Source organism: Motacilla alba, chromosome 12 (genome assembly GCF_015832195.1).
Source record: "Motacilla alba alba isolate MOTALB_02 chromosome 12, Motacilla_alba_V1.0_pri, whole genome shotgun sequence".
In the NCBI taxonomy this organism is placed as follows: Eukaryota; Metazoa; Chordata; class Aves; order Passeriformes; family Motacillidae; genus Motacilla; species Motacilla alba.
In genome coordinates, this window is record NC_052027.1 from 15,160,349 (window position 1) to 15,182,934 (window position 22,586).

General features: G+C 40.0%; 1 protein-coding gene across 4 annotated transcripts in view; it reads left to right on the top strand.

The window, feature by feature from the left end:
- Positions 1-268: 268 nt before the first annotated feature.
- Positions 269-22,586, top strand: part of NISCH (nischarin) — a 29,594-nt gene continuing 7,276 nt past the window's right edge. For 2 of the 4 annotated variants that reach the window (XM_038148731.1, XM_038148732.1), the window contains exons 1-14: positions 269-521; positions 5,994-6,077; positions 6,807-6,989; positions 10,321-10,369; positions 11,957-12,120; positions 13,464-13,559; positions 15,120-15,215; positions 15,528-15,683; positions 16,950-17,018; positions 17,463-17,648; positions 17,855-17,983; positions 18,398-18,511; positions 19,345-19,453; positions 22,027-22,148. In XM_038148731.1, coding sequence (XP_038004659.1) covers positions 435-521; positions 5,994-6,077; positions 6,807-6,989; positions 10,321-10,369; positions 11,957-12,120; positions 13,464-13,559; positions 15,120-15,215; positions 15,528-15,683; positions 16,950-17,018; positions 17,463-17,648; positions 17,855-17,983; positions 18,398-18,511; positions 19,345-19,453; positions 22,027-22,148 — 1,644 coding nt within the window. In that variant the 5' untranslated portion in view covers positions 269-434. Of the gene's footprint in view, positions 522-5,993; positions 6,078-6,806; positions 6,990-10,320; positions 10,370-11,956; positions 12,121-13,463; positions 13,560-15,119; positions 15,216-15,527; positions 15,684-16,949; positions 17,019-17,462; positions 17,649-17,854; positions 17,984-18,397; positions 18,512-19,344; positions 19,462-22,026; positions 22,149-22,586 lie in introns of all 4 variants that reach the window. The other 2 variants (XR_005258347.1, XR_005258348.1) reach the window with 2 other exon arrangements.

Sequence of the window (22,586 nt, forward strand, 5' to 3'; positions counted from 1 at the left end):
GCATTGGATTGGATTCGATTCCGTTGGCCTCCACCGGACTGGGCTGGATTCCATTGGACTCCGCTGGGTCCCGTTGGACTCCATTGGATCGCCCTGCCCCGCACTGCGCGGCGCCCCCGAGCGCAGCTAGCGCGCATGCGCAGTAGAATAGGTTAGACTCCGCCTCCGCGGGCCATAGCCCCGCCCCGCCGGCACCAAGCCCCGCCCCTACACCGAGCACCTCCCTCCCTCGCTAAAGCCCCGCCCCCTCTCTCCGGGCCCCGCCCCCTGTGCCCATAAAGGGGCGCGGGCGGAGCGCGCCGCGCCCTGAGGGGGTCGAGCCAAGATGGCGGCGGCGGCAGTGCGGGCCGGGCTGGCGGCGGCTGCGGGCGGCGGCGGCCGCGGGGGAGCCGTGACGGCCTGAGCGGCTGCGCCCCGGCGCTTCTCCCGGCGACATGGAGGCGGCGGCGGGAGGCGAGGACGGCGAGGAGCCCCCGCGGGAGGCCCGAGTCCTGGGCTCTGAGCTGGTGGAGACATACACGGTGCGGAGCGGGGAGGCCGTGCGGGACGTGCGGGCAGCGGGGATGGGGGCAGCGGGCCCGCCGCCTCAGCGGTGCCGGGGCAGCGGGGGAGGCCGGGCTCGGTGCCGGAGCCGTGCCCGCGCTGAGGACGGAGCGAGACATTTGGCACAAGTTTCCGAGGGGCTTCGGGGAAAGGAGCCGCGTGGGAGCGGGGCTCCGCCGGGAGAAGCGGCCCCGAGCTCCGCGGAGCCTCGGTCCTTTGGGAGAGGCGGAGGCTCCGTGGGCAAGTGTCGTGTTCTTGCCCGTATATATCTATGTGTCTGTGCGTATGTTTATGGAAGATTGCTATCGAGTCAACATAGCTTTCAAAGCTGGACGAAACAAAGCAGAAAATCTTTCCTTTGCGTGTAAGTATCATAAAAAAACCTCTCTGATCTTATTTCCGTAGGAAATCAGATGATTTAGGATAGACAGTTTTTCTTTTACTCAACCAAAAAAAAAATTGCCAGCAGTGTTTTAATTTGGGGAAGGAATGAAGCTTTTGATATATAACTTGTTTTTCATCTGGTCGCATTCTACCAAGAGTTAATTGGTCTGTTTTTCAGGAAGAAGCTCATCCTAAAGCAAACCTCAGTATAATTGCAGATAGAAAATGCCTCGAGCACACCACCCTTTAGTTATATAACAAAAAATGTTTTCTCCCTCTGCCGTATTTTAGTGTGATTTGAAAGACCTTTTTTTGGTAGAATGCTCACAGATGACAGGCTTCCTGCTGTGGGAAAGAAAAGGAAAAGGGGAGCAATGGTTTAGAAAGACAGTATTTGGAAAGTTGTCTGATGGACACAAGTAATACTTTATGCTCTTGCCTCTGTAAAGGTATCCAGGGAAAACACAGCAACAGGAGAGTGGTTTCTGAGTTGTTAATAGGACAGAGCTTTACACAGCTGTGGCACATGAAGAGCCTAACTCTTTCTCAGGTGATGACTATTGGAACATGATTGTGGGGATGACTTTCAGGTGGTGAGTTGCCGTTTTTACAGGCAAAAACGTGTGGAGTGTTTGGTGAAGGAGTTGACTGCAAGCTTGAAATGAATTTTTGAGAAGTGCCTGAGCTCATTCTCTAAGCTGCATGATGTGTATTCTCAGAAATGGTGCCGCTGCTGTTGAGGTGTTACTGGGGTGTGTTAGGATGTGGTTCAGCTCTCAGTCAGGCACAGTGAGACCTGTGGCTTGGGGACTGGAAACTTCCATGTCAGGTGTGAACCAAGACTCAGCAGTGCTGGTGCAGGTGTTGAAAATTTCAATCAGTATTATGCAATACCAGTGAATGAGAAAATCAAGTGCGTTCAGTTTACAAAATGCCAGTGTCATCTGCCCCCATATCCCTCTGGAAGTTATGTTGCAGGAGGTGAAAGGAGCTCCTTTGCTGCTTCACTCTGCAGACGAGTGCTGTGGTTGGGCCTCCCTTGGGCAACACCACTAATGTTCTAGATTGAGCTGGAGTTCAGGGGTGTAACTCTGCGTGCGCTGTTCATCTCATCAGCTGATGGTTGAGGATAACATTTTAAGCTGCTGCAGCTAAACCCAAGGAAGTTTATTTTTTCAAGACTGGATTTCTTTCTTTAGTGGTTATGGAAATACCATGCTTCTTTAATGCCATGTTTCTTGGGAGCTTTAAAAGTACAGTGTATGAAGGACAGGATATACCAGTATTTGGTCCTACTTTGATTCTCTTGCTGCATTTTTGAAGGCATGTTGGCACTAAGCTTGCCTGTGTGTAAACCTCCTGAAGGTGTTAGCAGGACTCCAAGGCACACTCCAAGGGTGTCAGCTTTTATGAGACAGGCCCAAGCCATTAGAAATGTGGGAATAGATCTTTAAATGAAAGAAGAAGTTTTACAAAATTTGTCACAGGCTGAAAAGTTTTTGAAAAAAATAGCATGTGGTTAGTGTTCATAATTAGTTGAGCGGAGCTTAAGGACATGACAAAGACCTGTGCCAGGACAGAGGTTGTTAAATGGTGTAAAAGTCAGTCAAATTTCGTGAAGGTAAGAAAGGAACTACAGCTGTAGCAACCTGCATCTTCATCCATTACCATGTGGTCAGGTGGCAGTGATCCTGTTTACATCCTTGTTTTTAAAGGAGTTGTTTTTCCTGTGGCATATGAGCTTCCTGTTGCACTCTGTATTTCAGAACTCGGTCTCAAGAGAAGGGGGGCTGTCTTGACATCCCTTTGACAGTTGTGATATCAGATCCTGTAGAATATATCAGCGAGCCCCACAGTTCTGTGTAATGTTGAAGGTACTTTCAAAAATGTGATTCTTGTTGGAGTGTTTAGCATGAAAGGCAAGGTATGGGTAAATCCAGCAGGAAAAAGTGCTGCACTGGTTGATGTGTTTTCTGTTGGGTTAGTAAGCTGTGAGCATTTCTACAGGGGTTCTCCTGGGTGTGCTGGTCCTGCTGATGCTCACTGAAGACTGGTTTTAAGTAGAAGGCCTCAAGGCTGTCAGTGCTTCATTTGTTTCCTGCTATGCATTTGTTTGGGCTAAAATTGCCTTCCTGCTTTTCCTGGTTTTTGCAGCTGTTTTTAACATAAATACTATTTTTAACATAAATACTAACTTTGATGTTTAAGGAAATACTGTTGCTTCCTTGAATGTGTGTAAACTGACTACATGATGAGGCAGGAGGAGGAGATGTGGCTGCATCACTGCTCTGGAATTTAGGACCTACTGGTTGTAGTCACACCTGTGTCCCAGGCTTCCCATGGAGAGCTCTGTCATTTGAGTGTTGGGGTGTTATTTGGTTTTTTTACAGTACTGAAGCATGTGCAGTGGGATGAGACACAATGTAGAAATGCCAGTTCTCCATGTAAAGCAAGGTAGGCAGGTTTTTGCGCTGTGTATAGGAAGTGAACAAAAGCAGTCTGGAATCACTGTTGTTCATTTAATATCTGGTTTAAAAATGTTTAGTAGGTCTTTCAGCCCTCAGTATTTAAGAGGATGAAGGGATGTTGTTTGGTGATGTGGGCTCTTAACTGCAAAGAACTTGTAGTGGCTTGCTAGAAAACAAAAAAAAATGTAGTATTGCAAATATGTCAAACACTTTACGAAGGAGAATGTAACCAAAATAACTGATTTATGGATAGATGGACAAAACTTTGTATACAGAAAGGTTTGGTAGAGACAGGTGGAGGAGGAAATCCTGTGAACGTGAAAGGTTTTGTGTTTAGCTCAATAGAAGTGCAGTTTGTGGCGTAAGGATGGGTGGGGATTTCACATGGTATATTTATTTATGTCTGCAAGAAAGTGCAGAGTGAGGATGTCTTGTCTATCCATGTGTTCCTTTAGCACTTGGTGTGACAGGCAGCCCTTGGAGAACCTTAACTTCAGCTGTCAGCCTTGTCGTATTAGTGCACTCAAAAATTGTTGCTGATGAACTTAAGGTCCTAAAAATATCTAAGGGGATTTTTTGCTTTAAAATGATTTGTTTCTATATTAAGACAAGTCTTAATATGCACATCAGCATATTGCATTTATATATTTATTCTTCAATATAATGGCAGCTTGTGGATTGATGTGAAGTCAGTTGCTGTCTCTGCATGCTGATGCTGTTTGAGGGGTGAATAGGTACTGCCTGCTCTGGCTGCCTTCTGGATGGGAAATGCTACAGCTTTTTAAAGACTTAAGGAATTGTATCAGTGCCTGCAAACACTCACTTTAACAGGTACTTTCCCAAGCAGACTGTTCATTTCACTGAGTGCTGTGTTTCTAGAAGTGGTCAGTGCTTGCCATTTCAGCAGATGGCTATTAAACCTTTATTACAAATTTGCTCTGTATTTTATACAGGAAGGAAGGGTTTGCTTGCTCACCTGGTGAGTTGTCAGTTGGGACATGTGAAGTTACTGATTTTCCAGAGTCTAATCTTCAGTTTCATGCCTTGTGTACTCAATGTGCACTGCGTTTAGATGTGTTACTTGCTCTGCCTTAGTTTTGTACAGTCAGCTTTTCAAAAGAATTGGTATTTTTATTATGGCTTATAAATGTAGTACTTCTTTACTTCTAAGTTTCATTTCTTGGAGTTTCTCCTTGCTTTCCTCAGGGTTATGAGGTGCTTTTGAATGCTGGTGTTATTTCTGTTCTGGTTTGTCACCAGCACAGTGATTAATCCTGATCTGCTGTTTCCCAACACAACAGGAAAACAGGCACAGGCCTTAATTGAGTCCATAATTCTGTGTGGGCATTCTTCTGTGTTTTCAGTGCTCATCCCAGCACTGATGTGTCACTCACCGCGTGCGCTAGTCAGACATCTTGGTTTGCTTCTCTGTAGGGGCTGGATTTTGTTCAGTGAGCCAGTGTCAGATGCTTACAAAAATAAAACTGACATGAACTATAGTTCATCTTCAAAAATGCAGGTGGTATTCTATTTAGTGTTTGACATTGTGCTGCTCTGTACTCGCAGTAAGTGAAAACTGGTCCTTTATGTAACAGATTGAAACTGTTACTGATTTTTGTTTTCTCATGTGGGTTTAGCAACTAGATGTGTATCATCCTCATAGCAGCTATGAGTCAGCTCTGGGTGATCTGTGGTAGTAAGCAAGTTCTTAACTGTATTAAATGCTTTCAAGATTTGATTACAAGTTGGTGGTTTCCCCAAAGAGTATAGTTGGGCTGGATAATATAGTTTATTTAATTCGTTGTATTCAAGTAGCTGTGGAACTGGTTTTGCAGAGCCTTGTTTGTTTTCAGCTTGTGTTTTAGCTTGTACCTTTAAAATGTCTGTGGGATGGCTTGTTTCTGGCATATCTAAAGGTAGGCTGTGTTTCCTGCAAAACCAGTGCTGTTCAATCCCGAAAGTCATCTAGAGTGAATATCGTTCTTTGGTACATGCATGGCTAAAAATACTTATTTTTGTATTAGGAGATGTTTGGTTGCTTTAGATAATTGTAGTGATTCTTTGGGCTCAGTAACTCTTCAGGAAGATGTTCTTGTGTGCTTTACCCCAAAAGGAATAAAACAGCATCCGCCCAACCAAAGGATTTGTTCCATTTTCTCAAGGGTTAAGCTCCAGATTTCTGCTTAACTGAAGTGACAGCAGGATGCTTGCCAAGTTCCTCTGCCCATTGTGGAACTTGGTAGATGGAAGAAGGGATGCTGCTGTCTCAGGCTTGTGGGTAGCTATGAAGACCAACTTCAGTTAGCAGAAACTTTTGGAAAAAGAAGTGGCTTGGAGCCCTTGGTCATTAACCTTTGGGTTGCAAAAAAAAGCCATTGCTTTACACTGAGGCATCTGCATGTTCTTGCTGTGGAGCACCCTCGTGAGATCAGGCATCCCCCATCAGCAAAGCCACCTCAGAGCTGGGGTTAGCATTTCCTTAGCTCCGAATCTTGCAGAATATATACCCACTTTACAGTGCTCCATCAATCAGCTGGTCTCACAGTCAGCTCTCTTTCAATGTTTTGCAGTGTCCTTACTTGAATTTCATCCTTTCAGGTGTACATTATTCAGGTCAGTGTTGGCAATCATCAGTGGACAGTCAAACATCGTTACAGTGATTTCCATGACCTGCATGAAAAGGTAAGAATGTTAAAACTGTGACCTTGGTATATTACAAAACTTTGTGCAGTTCTTGTAGTTCTGTTTTACAGAATGGTTTACATAATTTCTTTCTTCAATAAAGAGAGAGAATTTCTGCCAGATGCCATCTGAACTGCAGACTAAGTTGTTTTTGTGAGAACATTGTTACTTGCCCCTGTTGCACTCCCCTCTTGATCCTGGGGGAGGTTGACCGGGACAACTTCAGCCTTGGGTGGAAGCTGTGTCAGAGGGGAGAGTTCAGGCAGGAGTCACTGAACTTTTTGCTACGAAGGATGTTTATGATCAGCTGATTTGGTGATCAAAGTCTCATCACGGTGGATGATAAAAACATTCTTAAAGTAGCATGGGATATTTACCAACCAGTGCTGATAAAAAACAGAAATGAGGAAAAGTCTACTTTGTTCAACAGTGTTCTGCCTTCTCAGAAGTACACTGGTTATTTTGTTGTTTTATCACATTTGTTGCATTCTGCCCTGCTACTGAGAGTGATTCTTTGAGCAGACACTGTTATTTCACTTTGATCATTCCATGACAAAATGTTCTTTCTGAAAATACCTAATACTTTGAAGGCAGTAGCTAAATTTACTGAAGTAATTTTATTTTTGGATCTTCCCAGCATCAGGCAACATGTGCTTAATATGTTCCATTGCATCTTTTGTGCAAGTTGAGATGGTGTGTCAGGTATTAGCTCTGGTCTTTGTCTTTCAGCTTGTTTCAGAGAAGAAAATAGATAAAAATCTGTTACCTCCAAAGAAGATCATTGGAAAAAATTCCAAAAGCCTTGTGGAGAAAAGACAAAAGGAACTGGAGATCTATCTGCAAACTCTGCTGCTCAAGTTCCCTGTTACTGCACCAAAAGTTTTGTCACACTTCCTACACTTTCATTTATATGTAAGTTTTGTTTTTAGTGTCTGAATAGAGGCCTGAGTCTCTTTCCCTAATTCTCTGACTTGGAGAGAATTCTGTGGAATCTTCATGAGTTTGCTGAAACGGGTTCTTTTTCAACATTTTGCACAATATAACAAAGCATATTCTTAAGATTTTTGACACTGCTTTTTATTGCAGTAGACACTGTGCTGGGAAGTAGTGTGGGCAGGGCCTCTAAGAAGAAGAAATAAATGCTGGCAGGAGAGTTGGAAGCCGTGAATAAATGTGAGGCTGAATTGGTTAGGCTGAAGTCAAAAGTGCTGGCTCTCAAATGAACGTTGCATAATGGATCCGCACCCCCCTACTTAGTGGCTAATGGTTGGAGCTGTGGTTCACACTGAAACAGTTTGCAGTTTGCAGTAGCCCAAATGAAGGAAAATAATGCTTCTCAGTGATGGAGTGGCCTTTGGAGAAATAGCTCCAGCAGACAGAATGTTACGGTAAAGGATACTTACAGCAAGAAGCAATTACTTGATTTCTTGTTCAGATTGCAATTTGTTCATCTCCTGTGTATAGTTAGGCTTTTTTTGCAATATGGCATCACGTTGTAAGGGGGAGAAGGAATTTCACCAAAATGAAATAAGTACTGGAGAACTGAGTGGAAAGAAGGAACAGTAACTGCTTTGGGGTGGATTGTTTTGGGAAGGCTTTTCAGGGTTTCATAGAAAAGCTTCAGAAATTAGCCACAAGTGATCCAATAGGCATTAATTAAGTTTTAGCAACAAAAGAAAGCCTGGTTTACTTATGTTATATGAACATAATTATCCTGGTGAGACTTCAGAGTTTCTTAGATAAAAATAATAGAAGGTTTATTCCACAATGTCGCTATTGCCTTGCAGACTTAAGAGAAAAGCACAGATTTGTAACTATCAAGCATTCTGAAATGGATTTGAGGTTTTAAATTTATTCAAAATGTCTGACGATGTAGTGAGAATTCAAATAAACCAAAATTCCAGCGATCACCAGCAAATTGCATAATTTTTCTGTTCTGTGCTCTATCTTGTAAATGATGTCTGTTTCATTAAAGTTTCAGTGTTGTAACTTCCACATGGTTTTTATGCAAGCAGAAATTCTTCCTTGCCCCTGACTTATTTCTCAGGACTATTTTCCTCTTGTAATGTAATCTTTTTTTGCTTTCCCAAAGAGCTAGCAGTATTTGAATATGAAATGCTTCCCTGTTTCTAAACTGCTCTTGGATATTGAGAGCAAAGATGGATATTAAGAGCCAAGATGGATATTAAGAGCAAAGATGTTGCTCAATCTGCATTTCTCTGCTTTAGGGGGATCTGATTTAGTTGTAAACTCTATTGTTTTTAGCTTGGAACTTTAGAATACTTTTAAATATTTACCAAAAGTGTGTTAATTATTCAGAAGAAAAGCTAAATATTTACCACAGTAATTCTACTGAAAAAAAAAAAAAGATCTTTTTGCAGAACTTTGAGCTTTTAAAAGATCTTCATTACCAGACAACCCACGTACGTACTGGAGCCATTATAGTCCCTGATATTGACTCATTAATTTATCTAGGAGGGCTACAATATTTTTGTCTATTCTTGTTCGCAGCTTTTCTAGTAAGGATTATTCAATTTTGTTTCCCAGGTTAATAGCACTAAATGGAGTTGAAATACCAGCCATTGATACATTAAAGTCACTTTGAAGCCTTTGGTTGTTCTTGGGTACAGCCTAGCAAAGAGAAACAGTTGCATGTGACACAATGTAGAACTTTATTGTTACTTTGACATTGAAAAGGATTTCTGCAGTGATGTGAGGGTGCTTATTTTGTTGCGTGGTCTTTGTCATCTTAGAAGATTTGGTTTGTTAACTTACATATAGAAGGTTTTGCAGGAAAAGCGTTGAGTACCTGCAAACTGCTGTTCAGAGACACCTGCAAACAATGAACTTCTGTGGGTGTGATGCATTTAAGTAGTTACAACTAAGACAGAAGTCTCTTGTAGATCTGACAGAAGAATAGAGTTCCTTTTTTTTGCCTGCTAGTCACTGAACAGTCTAAGTCATAATCTTGTTCCAATTATAAATGTAGAAAAAAAATTTTGGCTGTGTGTCCCAGATGACAAAAGAGATACAGAGTAGAGTTTTCAATTAAGTCTGTGCTTGCCAGATGAATGTAACTGGCTTATTCAAATGCGAATCAGAATTGTTTAATTTTGTTTGGAATACAGCTTTGAGCTTGTTGTTCTCAAAACTATGGCGTGGAGGCTTTGTCCATCCTCATTGAATGGGGTTTCAGTTGCACTAAGAATGTGATGTTCTAAAAGCCTTGCCTCATCAAATGAACTGAGCTGTCTGCTGCAGATGTCCTGTGGATGTATTCCCTTGTTATGAATCATGAGGTATTTGTCAGCACAGTAAACTCATGAAATATTCATGTGGCAATGATCCATAATATCTGTTTATACTTTGCAGCTACCTTAAAATGAGATGTTTGTCTAGGGGAAGCTTCACCCTCACAAACGGTTTTATTTTGTTCTTTTTGTGGACCTTTGAAAGGGAGCTGTTGGAAGTGCTCAGAACTATTTCTGGACTTGGGCAGAGCATTTGCTTTTTTGTGGAGAGAGGTGTACCCAGGTGGGAAATAGTTGTACTGATCTTTGTGCACCTGCAGATTTAGAAAGTACAAATTCTAAAAGTGCACTGAGAGTTTTCGGCCTTTCATGCTGGAGCCATCAGTGCCAGGAATGGAGGTTGAGCATCCGGGTGGGTTCAGGAGGGGAAGAGGGATGATGAGGAGGGATTTGCATTACTTTGCAGCAAGCAGAGTTGAAGTCCAGAAGACTATTTACTTTTTACATCTCTTTTTTTTTTTTCTGTAGACCTGTTAATCTAAAGCATTCTCTGTGTTAGTGATGTTCTGAGGAAATGTTGAGTGCTTCAGGCATTAGAATAGTGTTAATGTTAAAATCTGAAGAACACTACACTTGTAATACTTTCTTCAAAACAGAACTATCTTCCAAGTTGGACTAATGATGGCTAGTAATAACTCGCTCTAGTTGCTGCTGCCCTTTTAATAATGTGTGCAGAATGGGATTATTTAAATGTAGTTCACTGTCTTTCATCTTGGAAGTGAAAATCATATGAAATTAATCATGTCAAGTCATTTTTATGAAGCGTTTTCAAGTTACAAACAAATCTATAAAACAGTCACCTCTGATTTCAGTTAAAAAAAACAACAGTCCTCTACCACAGCAAAAAAAGGATACTTCACTAAAGGTCCAAATTAAAAAATTGGAACCATAAGTATGCAAATAACACTTATTCAATGATTTATTGTTTGCAGGAGATCAATGGAATCACTGCTGCATTGGCTGAAGAGCTCTTTCACAAAGGTAAGGAACTTGCAGTATTTTTCCAGGAATGTTTTCTCTGTTCGTGCATTCACATATCTTTCATATTTTACCTCCAGACAATGAGAGATCTGATGTTCCATATTCAACTGATACTTTTTTTCCCCTTCTTTCTTTTTGTCTTTTTTTTTTTTTTTTTGCTGCTTGCACTTTAATTCAAGCTGCATTTTGTGAGGAGCTGCAACAGTCTAGCAGCCATTGTTGGAAACAAGAAATTGGTGAATGTATGTTTTGAAAAGGGCATCCTAGTCTGTGTCCTTAAGAGATAGGATGTGGCAGTGGTGATCAGGAGCTTTTGCTAAGCTCTCTCTCTCAGCGTGTTTTAGTGTAGCCTGTAAGGAAGCTTGGTCTGTGTCAGTGAGTCCTGACAGTCTGTGGATGAAATGCAAGAGATCACTTTGGATATCTAAATATTATTCTTCCAAAATTCAGGAGACAGGAGACCTTCTGGTCAGTTAATTTAAGGGTGTGCTTTTCTGAGGCTGGCAGATGAAAATTAAATGCTCTTACTGTAACTACAACAGCTCTGGCTGCTCCATTAACAGCAGGAGGCATGTGAAAGGATTAATCCCTGCTATTTTTGCTTTGAAGGACATACAAGATGCTACTTTATAATTCCAGTTGGCTGAGGCGTGGTAGGCATGATAGGTGAGGCATGTTTCAGCAATGCCATTTCAGATTTTCTGGCAGAAAGTTACCTTTAGGTGAAGCCACCTCAGAGAGCCCATTCAGCAAATTTTGGAATATGTTAAGCTTGTGAAGAAATCTTTGCTGGCTTTCTAGTGCCTGCAGTCTTGCTGATACAAGAATTGTTGATGTGTCACTGACTGCTCTGTGTTAGTGTAACCTTCCAGTAATGTATGTGCAGCTGGACTCTTGGACTTGATCCCACTGAAGCTGAAGGGAATTTTGCTCCTCAGGGCACTTCTGAGAACTCTGCTTATCACAAAAGCTGATGCTTTCTTGTCCATGAAGTCAAACTATTCATTCCATGTGTGTGTTCCAGCTGCTGTAGCCTACATCAAGCTTATGGTGCCTTCAGAGAGGCTTTTATGTGCTGCTTCCTGCTGTTCCTACTGTTAAATTGGATTATGAAATTGTAATTAGATAAGGCGTTTTCTGTTCTGGGCTTTTGCTTTGGTACTAGCATGCAGAAAATCCCCATACTTTCAAAAAACTACATTTACTACAATTCTGCATTTAGGCAGCGTAGCAAAAGGTCTGAGGTCTGTATTTTAGATAGCAGGTGCTGCGTTTTCTTAATAGAAAAAAACCTAACTGCTATAAACTTAGAGATATCTTAGAAAAAGTTTCATAACTCTTACATTATGTAAAGGAACTTTCATTCCAGTCCTGTTAAGACCGAGGCAAATTTGTCATTAATTGCATTAGGAACTTCAGGCCTGTATCATGAGTGCCCACTTGAATGCCCGAATTATTTTGGTGTTAACTCAATTTTCATCTTAGAGCATAAATGACAAACGTGTATCACTACATTTCCCATGTACTGTTTATTCCTGTGTAAGCCTTGCAGCACTGTGTTTGATCCTAAGCTACTCTGTTTTTCAGGAGAGCAGCTTTTAATGGCTGGAGAAGTCTTCACCATCAGGCCCTTGCAGTTGTACGCTGTCACTCAGCAGCTGCTGCAGGGCAAACCTACCTGTGCTAATGGAGATGCCAAAACAGATCTAGGGCATATTCTGGATTTCACTTGTAGACTCAAGTATCTGAAGGTGAGGTCAATGTTAGATAGCTGTTCATGCTGCCAACCTTCAATCCATGCTGTCCTCTAGCCAAGGTGTTTGCTGTGTGATGTGGTCTTTTCAGCAGTGCCCCCTCTATAGATGCAGCCACAGAATCTTGCTGGGTGCCAGTAGGGATAGGTAAAGAAATAAATATTGACCTCTTCAACCCTGCTTTCTTTGCAAGCACTATGGGTAGGCCACTGTATATGAATACATGTGCATCTATATAAATCTTGCCCCCTTTCTCACTGACTGCATCTGAAACTTAAAACCCTAAAAAGCTCCTCAGTTTCATAGATGGCCCTGAATTTTTAGCTAAAATGCCATTTCAGAATAAATGTAAAATGGCCTCAGAAGAGATAGTTTTTGTCAGGAGACAATTTGACTTATTTTTCTACCAAATAAATGAGTTAGACTTTCCCTAAAGTAATTTTTTTAACACTGCTTGATATGACTCAAAAAATCATTTTGGCCCTTTTATTGCATGAGGAGCTGCCTTTTCACTGTGCCATGTGTTCAAAGCTGAAATCAAATGGTGGATCAGGGAGGAAAAACCACAGCTGTGCTGGTGTTCCTGGGGTTCCTCTGTTGCCTTTGTCATCCTCTGTCTGTATAGAATTCTCTAAAGGGAGGATTTTCTGGCTGGAGAAGAGCTTATTGTTTAGAAAAATCGGCATCTGCAGAATTTCTAGCCCTTCTGAATGCTTGTGAGTGGGCACATTCAGAACTTGTAAGATACATAAAACCAGAGAAAATCCTTAGAGTTTTCTCTCAAAATTCTATTCACAGCAAACATAAATGAAGCCACCTGTTTTTTATGCTGCTGACGTGCCCTGAGGCCAGAATCCTATCACCATATGGAAATACCAGATGCATTTTTATTGATGTATCAGTGTAATGCTTGTTTTCTTCAAACCCATCTTGTCAATGCCCTGAACTTCATCCCTTGTCGTGGAATTAAAGACAGTGCTGACTTGGAGGGTTCACAGGTTTCAGGGAAGTTATTTTCAGTGAATGTAACTGATTTTCAGCTAAGAAAGGAGCCTTGGTCAGCCTTGCTTATGATATTGCTTTTTGCATGCCCCATGTGCTACAGAATGCAAGCACAAGGTGGCACTTCAAGTTCAGTGCGCTTAGCTGGAGCAACTGGTATTTGTTTTCCTGAAGAGTTAACCTGCAAGTGTCATGAATCATTTCATATTTGAAAAATTGCTTGGAATTTTGGCTGTCTTTCCAAGCCACTGCCCTTGGGCCATTGCCTGTGTAAGACTGGAATGTGAACAAGTTGGATTGTTTGCACTAACTCAGTTCTTTAATGTCTTAAATGCCAGGTCACTGGAACAGGGGGACCTTTTGGAACCAGTAACATTCAGGAGCATCTCTTGCCTTTTGATCTGTCTATTTTCAAATCACTTCATCAAATAGAGGTAGGGCTGAAATACTGCTCATAAATGCATAGGTGCTCTGCAAGTGCCAGGCCTGCCTGCCTATATCTCAGAATTGGTGATTCTTGGCTTTGATTTTGCTGCTGGAATTGGGGAATGCAGAGTTTAGGAGGACTGTTTCATTTGTGAAATAATGGGTTTTTTTTTCACAAGTTTTGGAAATAAGGAAACAATGTTTGAATTACAAGACCTTGCATTGTGTGTGTCTCAAAAAAATCAGTTTACAGTATCACACAAAACCTATACCTGAGTGCCTTTCCACTACCACAAAGAACTAACAAGTGGCTATAGTAGGATCCCCTATTACAAAGGGCTTTTAGTTTGGAAAAAAAAAAGTACGTAGAGTATTTGTGAAAATGCCCTGACATTAAATTTGTCTGTGAAAGTGCACTTTTGCATGTAGTGCTGCTTGCTTGATAATTTGCAGATATTTTTCATTGCTCTGCTTGCAGTATAAATACCAGGGTTTCTAGCAGTTTTCAATGGGTGTTTTTTGAAATACCTTCTTGACAACTTCAAGTCTTTCCAGAGAGAGAGAGAGACTATCAAATTTTGTCACGCAGTCTGTACTCTGTGCACTTTTGGTGGACTTTTGCTGTACTTTTTCTAGTACGTGAATGCTGTTGTCTCATTGATATGAGACAGTTGTTGGTTAAGAACTGAAGTGTGTTTCTGCAGTCAGTGATTTATTGCCATTTTCATATGGGAAACTACAATAGAGTGAGAGAGTCCAACACAGCAGAGAGGATATTGCAGAATTGTATCAACTTTCCCCTTTTCTGTGAGCATGAATGTGAGGAAAAAAGATTTTAGATCTTGAAGACTTTTGAAATTGTGTGTTCATGAAAGGTTTTGGATTGACTGACACTCGATGAATACTTTCATCCCAAAGTAAGCACTGTCCAAAAAGTAACAGTGGTAATCTGGGAAGAATTTTTTCAAGAATGACAGAGATTTTTCAATCTCTGTCAGTTCATTGTGGTTTTCCTGATATACCAGCAAATGTGCCAGCTCTCATGGCTGCACAATGTGTGTGACTGTCTACAGAGAAGGACCTGGACACATGCTGTAGCAGATTTTCAGTAATGGTCATTAGATTAGTGTCCTCACTTTCTAGGCTCTCACTTTTATCCTATTTTTTCTTATGATTAAAAGGACATCTGATACCCAAATGAATGTGTCTGCAGGTAGAGTCATAGTTTGAAATAGATCTCTTTTAGGTAACAGTAAAAATGCTGTGAGCTGTTAAATCACCTGGGTAGTTTCACATTGAATATGTGGGACAGGTGGCAAGTCAACGGAGAAGCTTTGTTTAAATATATGTTTGAATTTCACTTTCTCTAGTTATGTCTCTAATTTCTTGCTTTAGCTTTGCCAAGTGTCAGTGTTTCTGACCTGATAATCTCAGGAGATTTTAAGGAAGTGCTGTAACTACTTTGCAGATTGCTGTAGAATCTGCTGTTGAAGCTTTCAGCTACCTCTTTTGTGTATCATTTGTCTGTCTTAAGGTTTCTGACTTTGTAATGTAATTTTTTTTAATAGATCAGTCATTGTGGGGGAAAGCTTATCAAAGGGCTGACTTCATCAAAACATGCTCTGGCCACACTGAGTGTTCGATTTTCAGCAACATCAATGAAGGTAAGAGCAAGTTCCTACTTCTGGTGAATGTTCAAAGCATGTGCAAAACCAACATACACAATGGAGAAATATCCATTTGGAGTTCATGGAGTTTTCTGTACTGCCTATTGCAGGTTCTGTTTTTAAAACCAGGAACTCTACGGGTTTTCTAACGTTACAGAATCTCAGGTTTCAATGAAGGAAATGTTGGGATGTATCCCTTCACAGGGACACTTTTAGTGCTTGCTTACATGGGATTGTTGGGATAGTTTCCAAAACCATTAGCTTTCCCTGAAGATGTAAGTCAAATGTTGGTGTCCCTCTCTTAAATAGGAAATCCTGGTTCCTGAGGCCTCTGAGTTTGATCAGTGGGAGCCAGAGGATGCGCTGGATTCAAATTGTCCAGTGACAGCAATTATCCCAACCTGGAGAACTTTAACAACTTTGGATATGAGTCACAATAGCATCTCTGAAATTGATGACTCAGTGGTAAGAACTATTTTTAATTTTTAGAAAAAAGTATTACTTATCTGTGGCACATTATACACAGCAAGGATTTTGGATTTGCTCTATTGCTTTTTCTGGAGAATTTTCAGTTGCACTTTGTTGATTATCTACCCAAGTTAATGCTTAGGAGATTTATTCTATCAGAACTTCATTTCCTTTGCTAAAGGAGAAAAGTTTTGTCATTTTGTGTTCTGTAGGCATTTCCATGAATGCTCACTTATTGAAGCATGCTTTTACTGTTTGCCTTGGCCGTAGGAGCCAATTAGAATTTATTTTTAAAATTTTCTTTAAAAGAAAAACACCTCATGGCTCAACTTTGGAGTAGTTATCAAGGCTGAAGCTTCCTACATATTTAAAAACCTATGACTTGCTGGCAGCTTTCTTGACATCAAAACAATATGAAAAGCATGAAAACAGAATTTGGAGTATTTTGCCAGTACTTTAGAATTTTGTTTTGTAAATCAGCTATTAAGAAAAAAGTTAACCTTCATCACAAGAGCATGGTAAAATATGAACATAGCTTTTTACTTGAGCTACTCTTGTGAAGCAGGAAATATTTGCATGTGTAGCTCAACCAGACATCATAGACTTGGAGTATAATTATCTTGTTCATGATTTTTTGTGATGTAGATTTAAGATGTTTCAGATCTGTGTGCAGGTCTTAACTGGCCTGTCAAGGCAAATCAATTCTGAGATTACAAGCAAAATAAAGCAGATGCAAAACACTGATGTCAGAATTCAGCATCAAGGTCAAGGTTTGAGACCTCCAAAAGTAAAAGAATTTCTAAGTTAAAATGCATTTTCTACAAGTTTATGTGACCTTATAATTCTTGACTGGTGTAAAATCAGTAATGGACTTACTCTGGGTCTTGGTACTACTGTCTTTATCCAGGTTTGTGTGTAGCATAAATCCCCTGGTTTATCTGTTTGAGAAGACCAAAGCAGCATTAATGAGTTTGATCTATAATTAGTGGGATAAACTAGGAGAAGTTGTCTTCAGTAAGAAACGATGTTTCAGATTAAAACTGAATGGTGCACTTTAGAGTAACCTGGTTTTCTTAAGAGCAGGAGTCAGCTCTTTTTTGACCCTTGTCACACAATGTTTTCTTAATGCCAGAAGCTGGGAAGAGAGACTTTGTTGGATAACACCTTTCCATTGCTTTTGCTGGTCAGCAGATTCTGAAGGAAGTGTTGTCTGACTTAAAACTAAAGTGCATTTAACACATGTGGATCTTTTTTCTCTTCTAGAAATTAATTCCAAAGATTGAGTTCCTGGATTTGAGTCACAATGGGGTGTCTCTGGTGGAAAATTTACAGGTAAGTGATGCATTTGAAGGTGAGGTTTTTTACCCAGCTCCCTGAGATCTTAGAACACAGATTTTCATGCTTCAGAATTTTGTTGCTCATCTTCATGGAGAGTAGTTTCAGCTGGTTCTTTGTAACATCAAGTACTCTTCTAGTGATGCTTTTCTTAACTGCTCCTGGATATTTCAATTTCTTTGCCAATATTGGCGTACAACATTAGTTCTTAACTAAATTCATTCACTGCCAGCTGTATGTGTGGGTTAGTAAAAATGCAGTGGAGGAAATTCCATTTCCACAAGCTTTAACCTTTGTAATGAGCAGTTTCAGGTCATGTCTTTCATGCTATGTAGTGTCCAGCATGAAAACACTGTTGCACAATAAAATGAGCCAGCCATAAGATAGCATCTTTGTTCAGTTTTAATTGGTGTATGACATGAATTTTCTGTGCTGTTGTAGCATCTGTACAACCTTGTTCACCTGGACTTATCCTACAACAAACTTACATCACTAGAAGGTGTTCACACAAAACTGGGAAACATCAAAACTCTGAATTTAGCAGGAAATCAGCTGGAAAGGCTGTGTGGTCTTAACAAACTCTACTCATTAGTCAACTTGGATCTGAGCAACAACAAAATAGAACAGGTAACCATTGACTTTTGGTGTCAAAGTGTGTCGTAGATCAGAAGTCATTTCTTTTAGTGGATCAAACTGCAAATAAGTAAAAGTGGCTGTAGTGATTTTCCCTGCTTGTTGTATGTATGTGATCTATGGAAGAAATGCTCAGTCTGTGTGTGCTCATTTTCATTCTGCCAGTCTGTATTCATGCTTTTATTCTCAAATACTTTCAGATTGATGAAGTAAAAAATATCGGCAACCTGCCATGCTTGGAGAAGGTGATGTTATCCAGCAACCCGCTGAGCATCATCCCTGATTACCGGACCAAAGTCCTTGCTCAGTTTGGAGACAGGGCCTCAGAGGTGAGCCCCAGTGCTGCTCTTCTCACCCTCTCTTCAGCCTGGGAAGGGAAGTGGTGCAAATGCTCTGAAAACACGATGAGATTTTAGTGTGCATTGGAGAAGGTGTTTAGAGAGTGACACCTTATTAATGTTGCTTGGCTGTGCTCCCGATCTAAATGAGATTTTACCCTGCCCTCATTGGGTAACAGTCTGTTAATATTGAAACACTCTTGCACTGGAATGGTGTTAAACTTACCAAATGTTGCTGAGTTTGCATTAAAGTGATGTTAGCTCAAGGTCTAATGTGGTAATTGTTTCTGTGTAATGGTTACAAAGATGCACATGGTTTGAATTGAGCCATGGTAATTTTTGATTGATATAAATTGGAGAATGTCTCATCTTCAATACTTTTAAATATTTTAACTTTTTTTTTAGGTTTGTTTGGATAATATTGTTACCACAGAAAAGGAACTAGACACAGTGGAAGTGCTAAAAGCTATTCAAAAAGCAAAGGAGGTGAAATACAAACTCAGCAACTCTGATAAAAAGGTAAGTCGGGTGCTGCGAGAGAAGTAGAATGTGCAGCTTACAAAATTACTTCTACAAGTTAGATGTAAGCAGAATGCACTAAATTTTCCTTGGAATTAAAATTTTTATGCTTTGTGTTTTAATGTGATATGAACTTTTAATGTTGCTTCTTTTTCCTATTTAGTTTTCAATACATTTTTGGTAGTTATCTGACCTTCTGTTTGTGGGCTGGCTTGGGAGAGAGGAAGTGGGAGGAAAAGATAAAATGACTTAATGGTGTTCACAGTGAATTCACAGTTGACCTTAACCAGCCATATTTTCTATCTTACACAAGTATTGCAGAGCTGTGATTTTACTGCTTGCGTTGCAGAGTACTGAAATTACTTCCTGAAACCTTCTTCCTGTGGGTATTCAGCAGTAGGAGAGAATCAGAAATCTGTATTCTCCTTGCCTTCCCTCATACCTGGCTGTGTGCTGTGTAGTTGGTTTGTCTTGGTTTGGAAATCAACGTAGGGACAGAAGAAGTTCTGTCCCTACAATGTAGAAATCCTGTTTTCATTCTTTTGACTTGTGACACTGCCAATTCTGTCAATACAGTGATTAGTCAGTGATCAGAATGACTTCTCTAAAAGAATTCTTAGTGGAATTCCACCTAGTGTGAAAATTGAGACTTAGAGGAGGTGACCAACCCCACCACCCCCCAGCAAAAAAAACAACAACAAAAAAAAAAAGCTGGCACTAACTTTCCTTTTACTAAAATTGAGAAAACTTGTGTGGACTTATTTTAGTTCAGGATCTCATGTGTCCTGTATATTTAGTTTTTTTCTTTAATTGCTGCATACTTTCTTTATTAGATCAGTGAGGACTCCAGGCTCACTGCTGCCAGCTCCAAATCAAACTGTTCTTCTCTTACTGTTCGTCCTTCCTCTCCCTCTCTGCCTCGTCCTGTCAGCTCCAGCCAAGGTAATCATGTATGTATCGTGCTGCTGGGCTGAGCCTCTTGGTTCTGCTTTTCTAAGCTGCATTGATATACATGAATATTATGTGCATGGATTTAGGGCTTTACAAGACAAGTACAAAGACATGGTAGAATTGGCTTTGAAAGTGAAAGTTGTATGGAATGTGACTCAGCAAAACTGGCCTGTAGTTCCCAGTAGTGCTTAAATACCTGGAGTGAGAGTTTGGGTACAGGACTTTTTACTGCATCATCCTGCAGAGGACTAGATGCCATTTCCAGGTTTGGAGTCATGCCTTAATGGAAAACTGTGGCATAGAGAGAAATATTTTAAAATTGCTTCACTACCCATTCTTGGTCTGCAAAATGTGAGCTCAAGCAGCATATGTTCCATTAGTGCTTTTTGCAAGAGCTGCATTTCTGTCACACCAGGGGGAAGGTAGAGAAAGGAGATGAGTGAAAGACACCTGTGGGATTAGTGTTCTGGCTGAGCTGGTGATTTCAGCACATCTGTTGTGCTCTATAGTACCTGCTGACCTCACCTTAAGTTTTTTTTACTCTGTGTTTCAAATGAATGTGTCTGCTGCATTAGGAACTTAGAAGAATGACTTGACTTTCCTCTTTAGCCCATAGGACTGACCTATGTGAATATTCACTTGCGACTGACAAAAAGAGATAAAAATACTTGCTGGTTTTGGCTTTTGTCTGATTGAAAAGTGCAGTAGAATATGCATAGCAAGAGAAGACTTTGTACCCATGGAAAAGAGCAGAGATTATCTTCCCAATTTCTTGGGGTGGCACAGCTTCCTCTTACCATTAATTGGTGGATAAGGGATAGAAGCATCCCTGAGGAGCTTGATCTTCAGAAAAAGTCCGTTGCTGTGACTTCTGCAGAATCAGCAGAGGTTTCTTAGTTCACTCTAGAGAAATGAACCTCTTCTGACAGCATTTGATTAAGAGGCAGGCACCTTGATACAGATTTAGTTGCTATTTATGTACTTTGCCTTTGTAGCCCTTCTAGATCATTTTTCATCTGCATAAAAAATGCCAGTTTTTCCAAAATCAAATAAATGCTTGCTTTAAAATATTAAACACTTAACAAACTGTCTCAGTCCTGTAACTATGTAACAACCTGCAGTTTTATACAGGACTTGCTGTAAAAATGTATGTCAGCAACCCCTGGGACTGTTTAAATTATTTATCAAAAATACATTTTTTTTTTCTACTACAGTAAATGTTTAGGAGCAAACAAATCTTGGGAGAAAAGAAAATATAGATCTTTCTTAAGGGCTTAGGAGTTCTGTACAGTGGTATAACAGTCAAGGTTTATTTACTGTAATCCTTTTCCATAAGATTCCTTGAGTAGAATTTTGGGGAAGACTTTTATAAATATTGGGAAAATGAGGACTGTGCAGGCTGTTTCTCAGCTTCAACAATAAAAATTTATTATTTGCTATATATCTAACTATGAAGGGTTGTTTTCAAAATACCAGTTTTGATAAATCTGTTTTCAAGAAAATGGAAATATGCTAAGCAATTAGTTTCACTGTTAGACCTTAAGTCATGAATAATGGAATTAATTTCCTGATATGCCGTTTCTATGAATTGTTTTCTCTGCATTTTCTAGACACCATCTGTTTCCGTAACATATTATTCATACTTAATGTCATTGGGAAATGGCTTATGGAAAAAGATTAAATATTTATATAGGAAACAGAAAATCAAAAATAATGCTGTCATGTTCTGGTTTTCCTGTCAATTTGAGTTTCCTTCTTGCTAACGCAGTATTTTTTTCAAGTAATAAATACCTCTTGTGTTTCCTCTGACCATGAAATGTCTTGGTGTAATCTGCTGAACTTTACCATCAATCCCGAAAGATATGTACAGGTTTTTTATACTCAAGCCAGAAACATGTCCACACTGTAATTTTATTGATTATTTTCATATTTAAATACTTGAGCTGGCTGGCTCAGTGGCAATATTGAAAATTGATTTGCTCTGTTGTGTCAGTTAGATGCTGTGAATATCAAACTGGCAAAAAGTCAAACGTCCCTGAGAATGTTGCCTTGTATTCATTCATGATAAGTTTTTACTGATGATTCAGCTTTGAACCCTTGAAAAAGGTTCCAAATAAGGTGAGATAATGTCTTGAGACATTTGAGAGATATCAGAGCTTCCCTGTCTGGTTGAAAGTTGTACACAGATATTACAGATATTGTTCAATTGAAGCTTGCAGAAATTTGGGAGTGTGCTACAAAGTTCATGAAGAGTGCTCTGCCAGCCTAGCAGCTGACTAATTCTGTTAAAACTGAGCTGTGTCAAGATTTCTTACACACCAGAGTTTGAGATTCAAATTGATTGTTAGTTTGAGAAAGAAGCTGTAGCAGTCTTTTTTAATTAAAACTAAAATTCTGCTTGCTTTTTTTGTCCTGGCTATTGTGTGAAGATATCCTTTAGCTTTAATGATTTATGATTAGATCTTGATTATACAGTTTGATTTCCACTTGATTGGCAGATACTATTAGATATTTATATTTTGTTTTACTTCAGTGATTTAAAAAGCTGTTTATGTTTGTTCTAGAAATAATTTGTGAAGAAACAGTCCTAGCCAGCAGTTTTTTGCAATCCAGTGATTCGACTCCTACAGACCATACAGTTCCCCAGAGATGCTTTGAAATACCAGACTCCAGATGTAAAATTCAGGTAATTGCCACACTTCTGTTTATATGATAGTATTTTAAAAAGCTTTTGCAAACTTATTTCTGATGTTAAACTTAGATTATCATAGTAATCCATAGCAAAGGGTTTTTTTTTTTTCTTCTCAGAGCTATTTTAGTGGAAATGGAGGCAGCTCCAAATTTGATTCAAGGGTGTTTAGTCCAGCTTATAAATTAAAAGCAGACTCCAAGTTTACCAGAGTTGCAGAGAACTGTTGCCACTATGGCTTTGAGATGTTTACCCAGTGCTAGTATAACATCATTTAACAGCCATTTAGATGCTGAGTGTAAGAATTGTTTCAGTTATATTACAGTATCAGTTTTTGAAAGGTGATTCTCTTGCTGGTAGACCAGAAGAACCTTCTCCCCGTCAATAGGCAATGGCCTTAATTTGTCTTCTTAAATCTCCTCCTGTCTGATAACT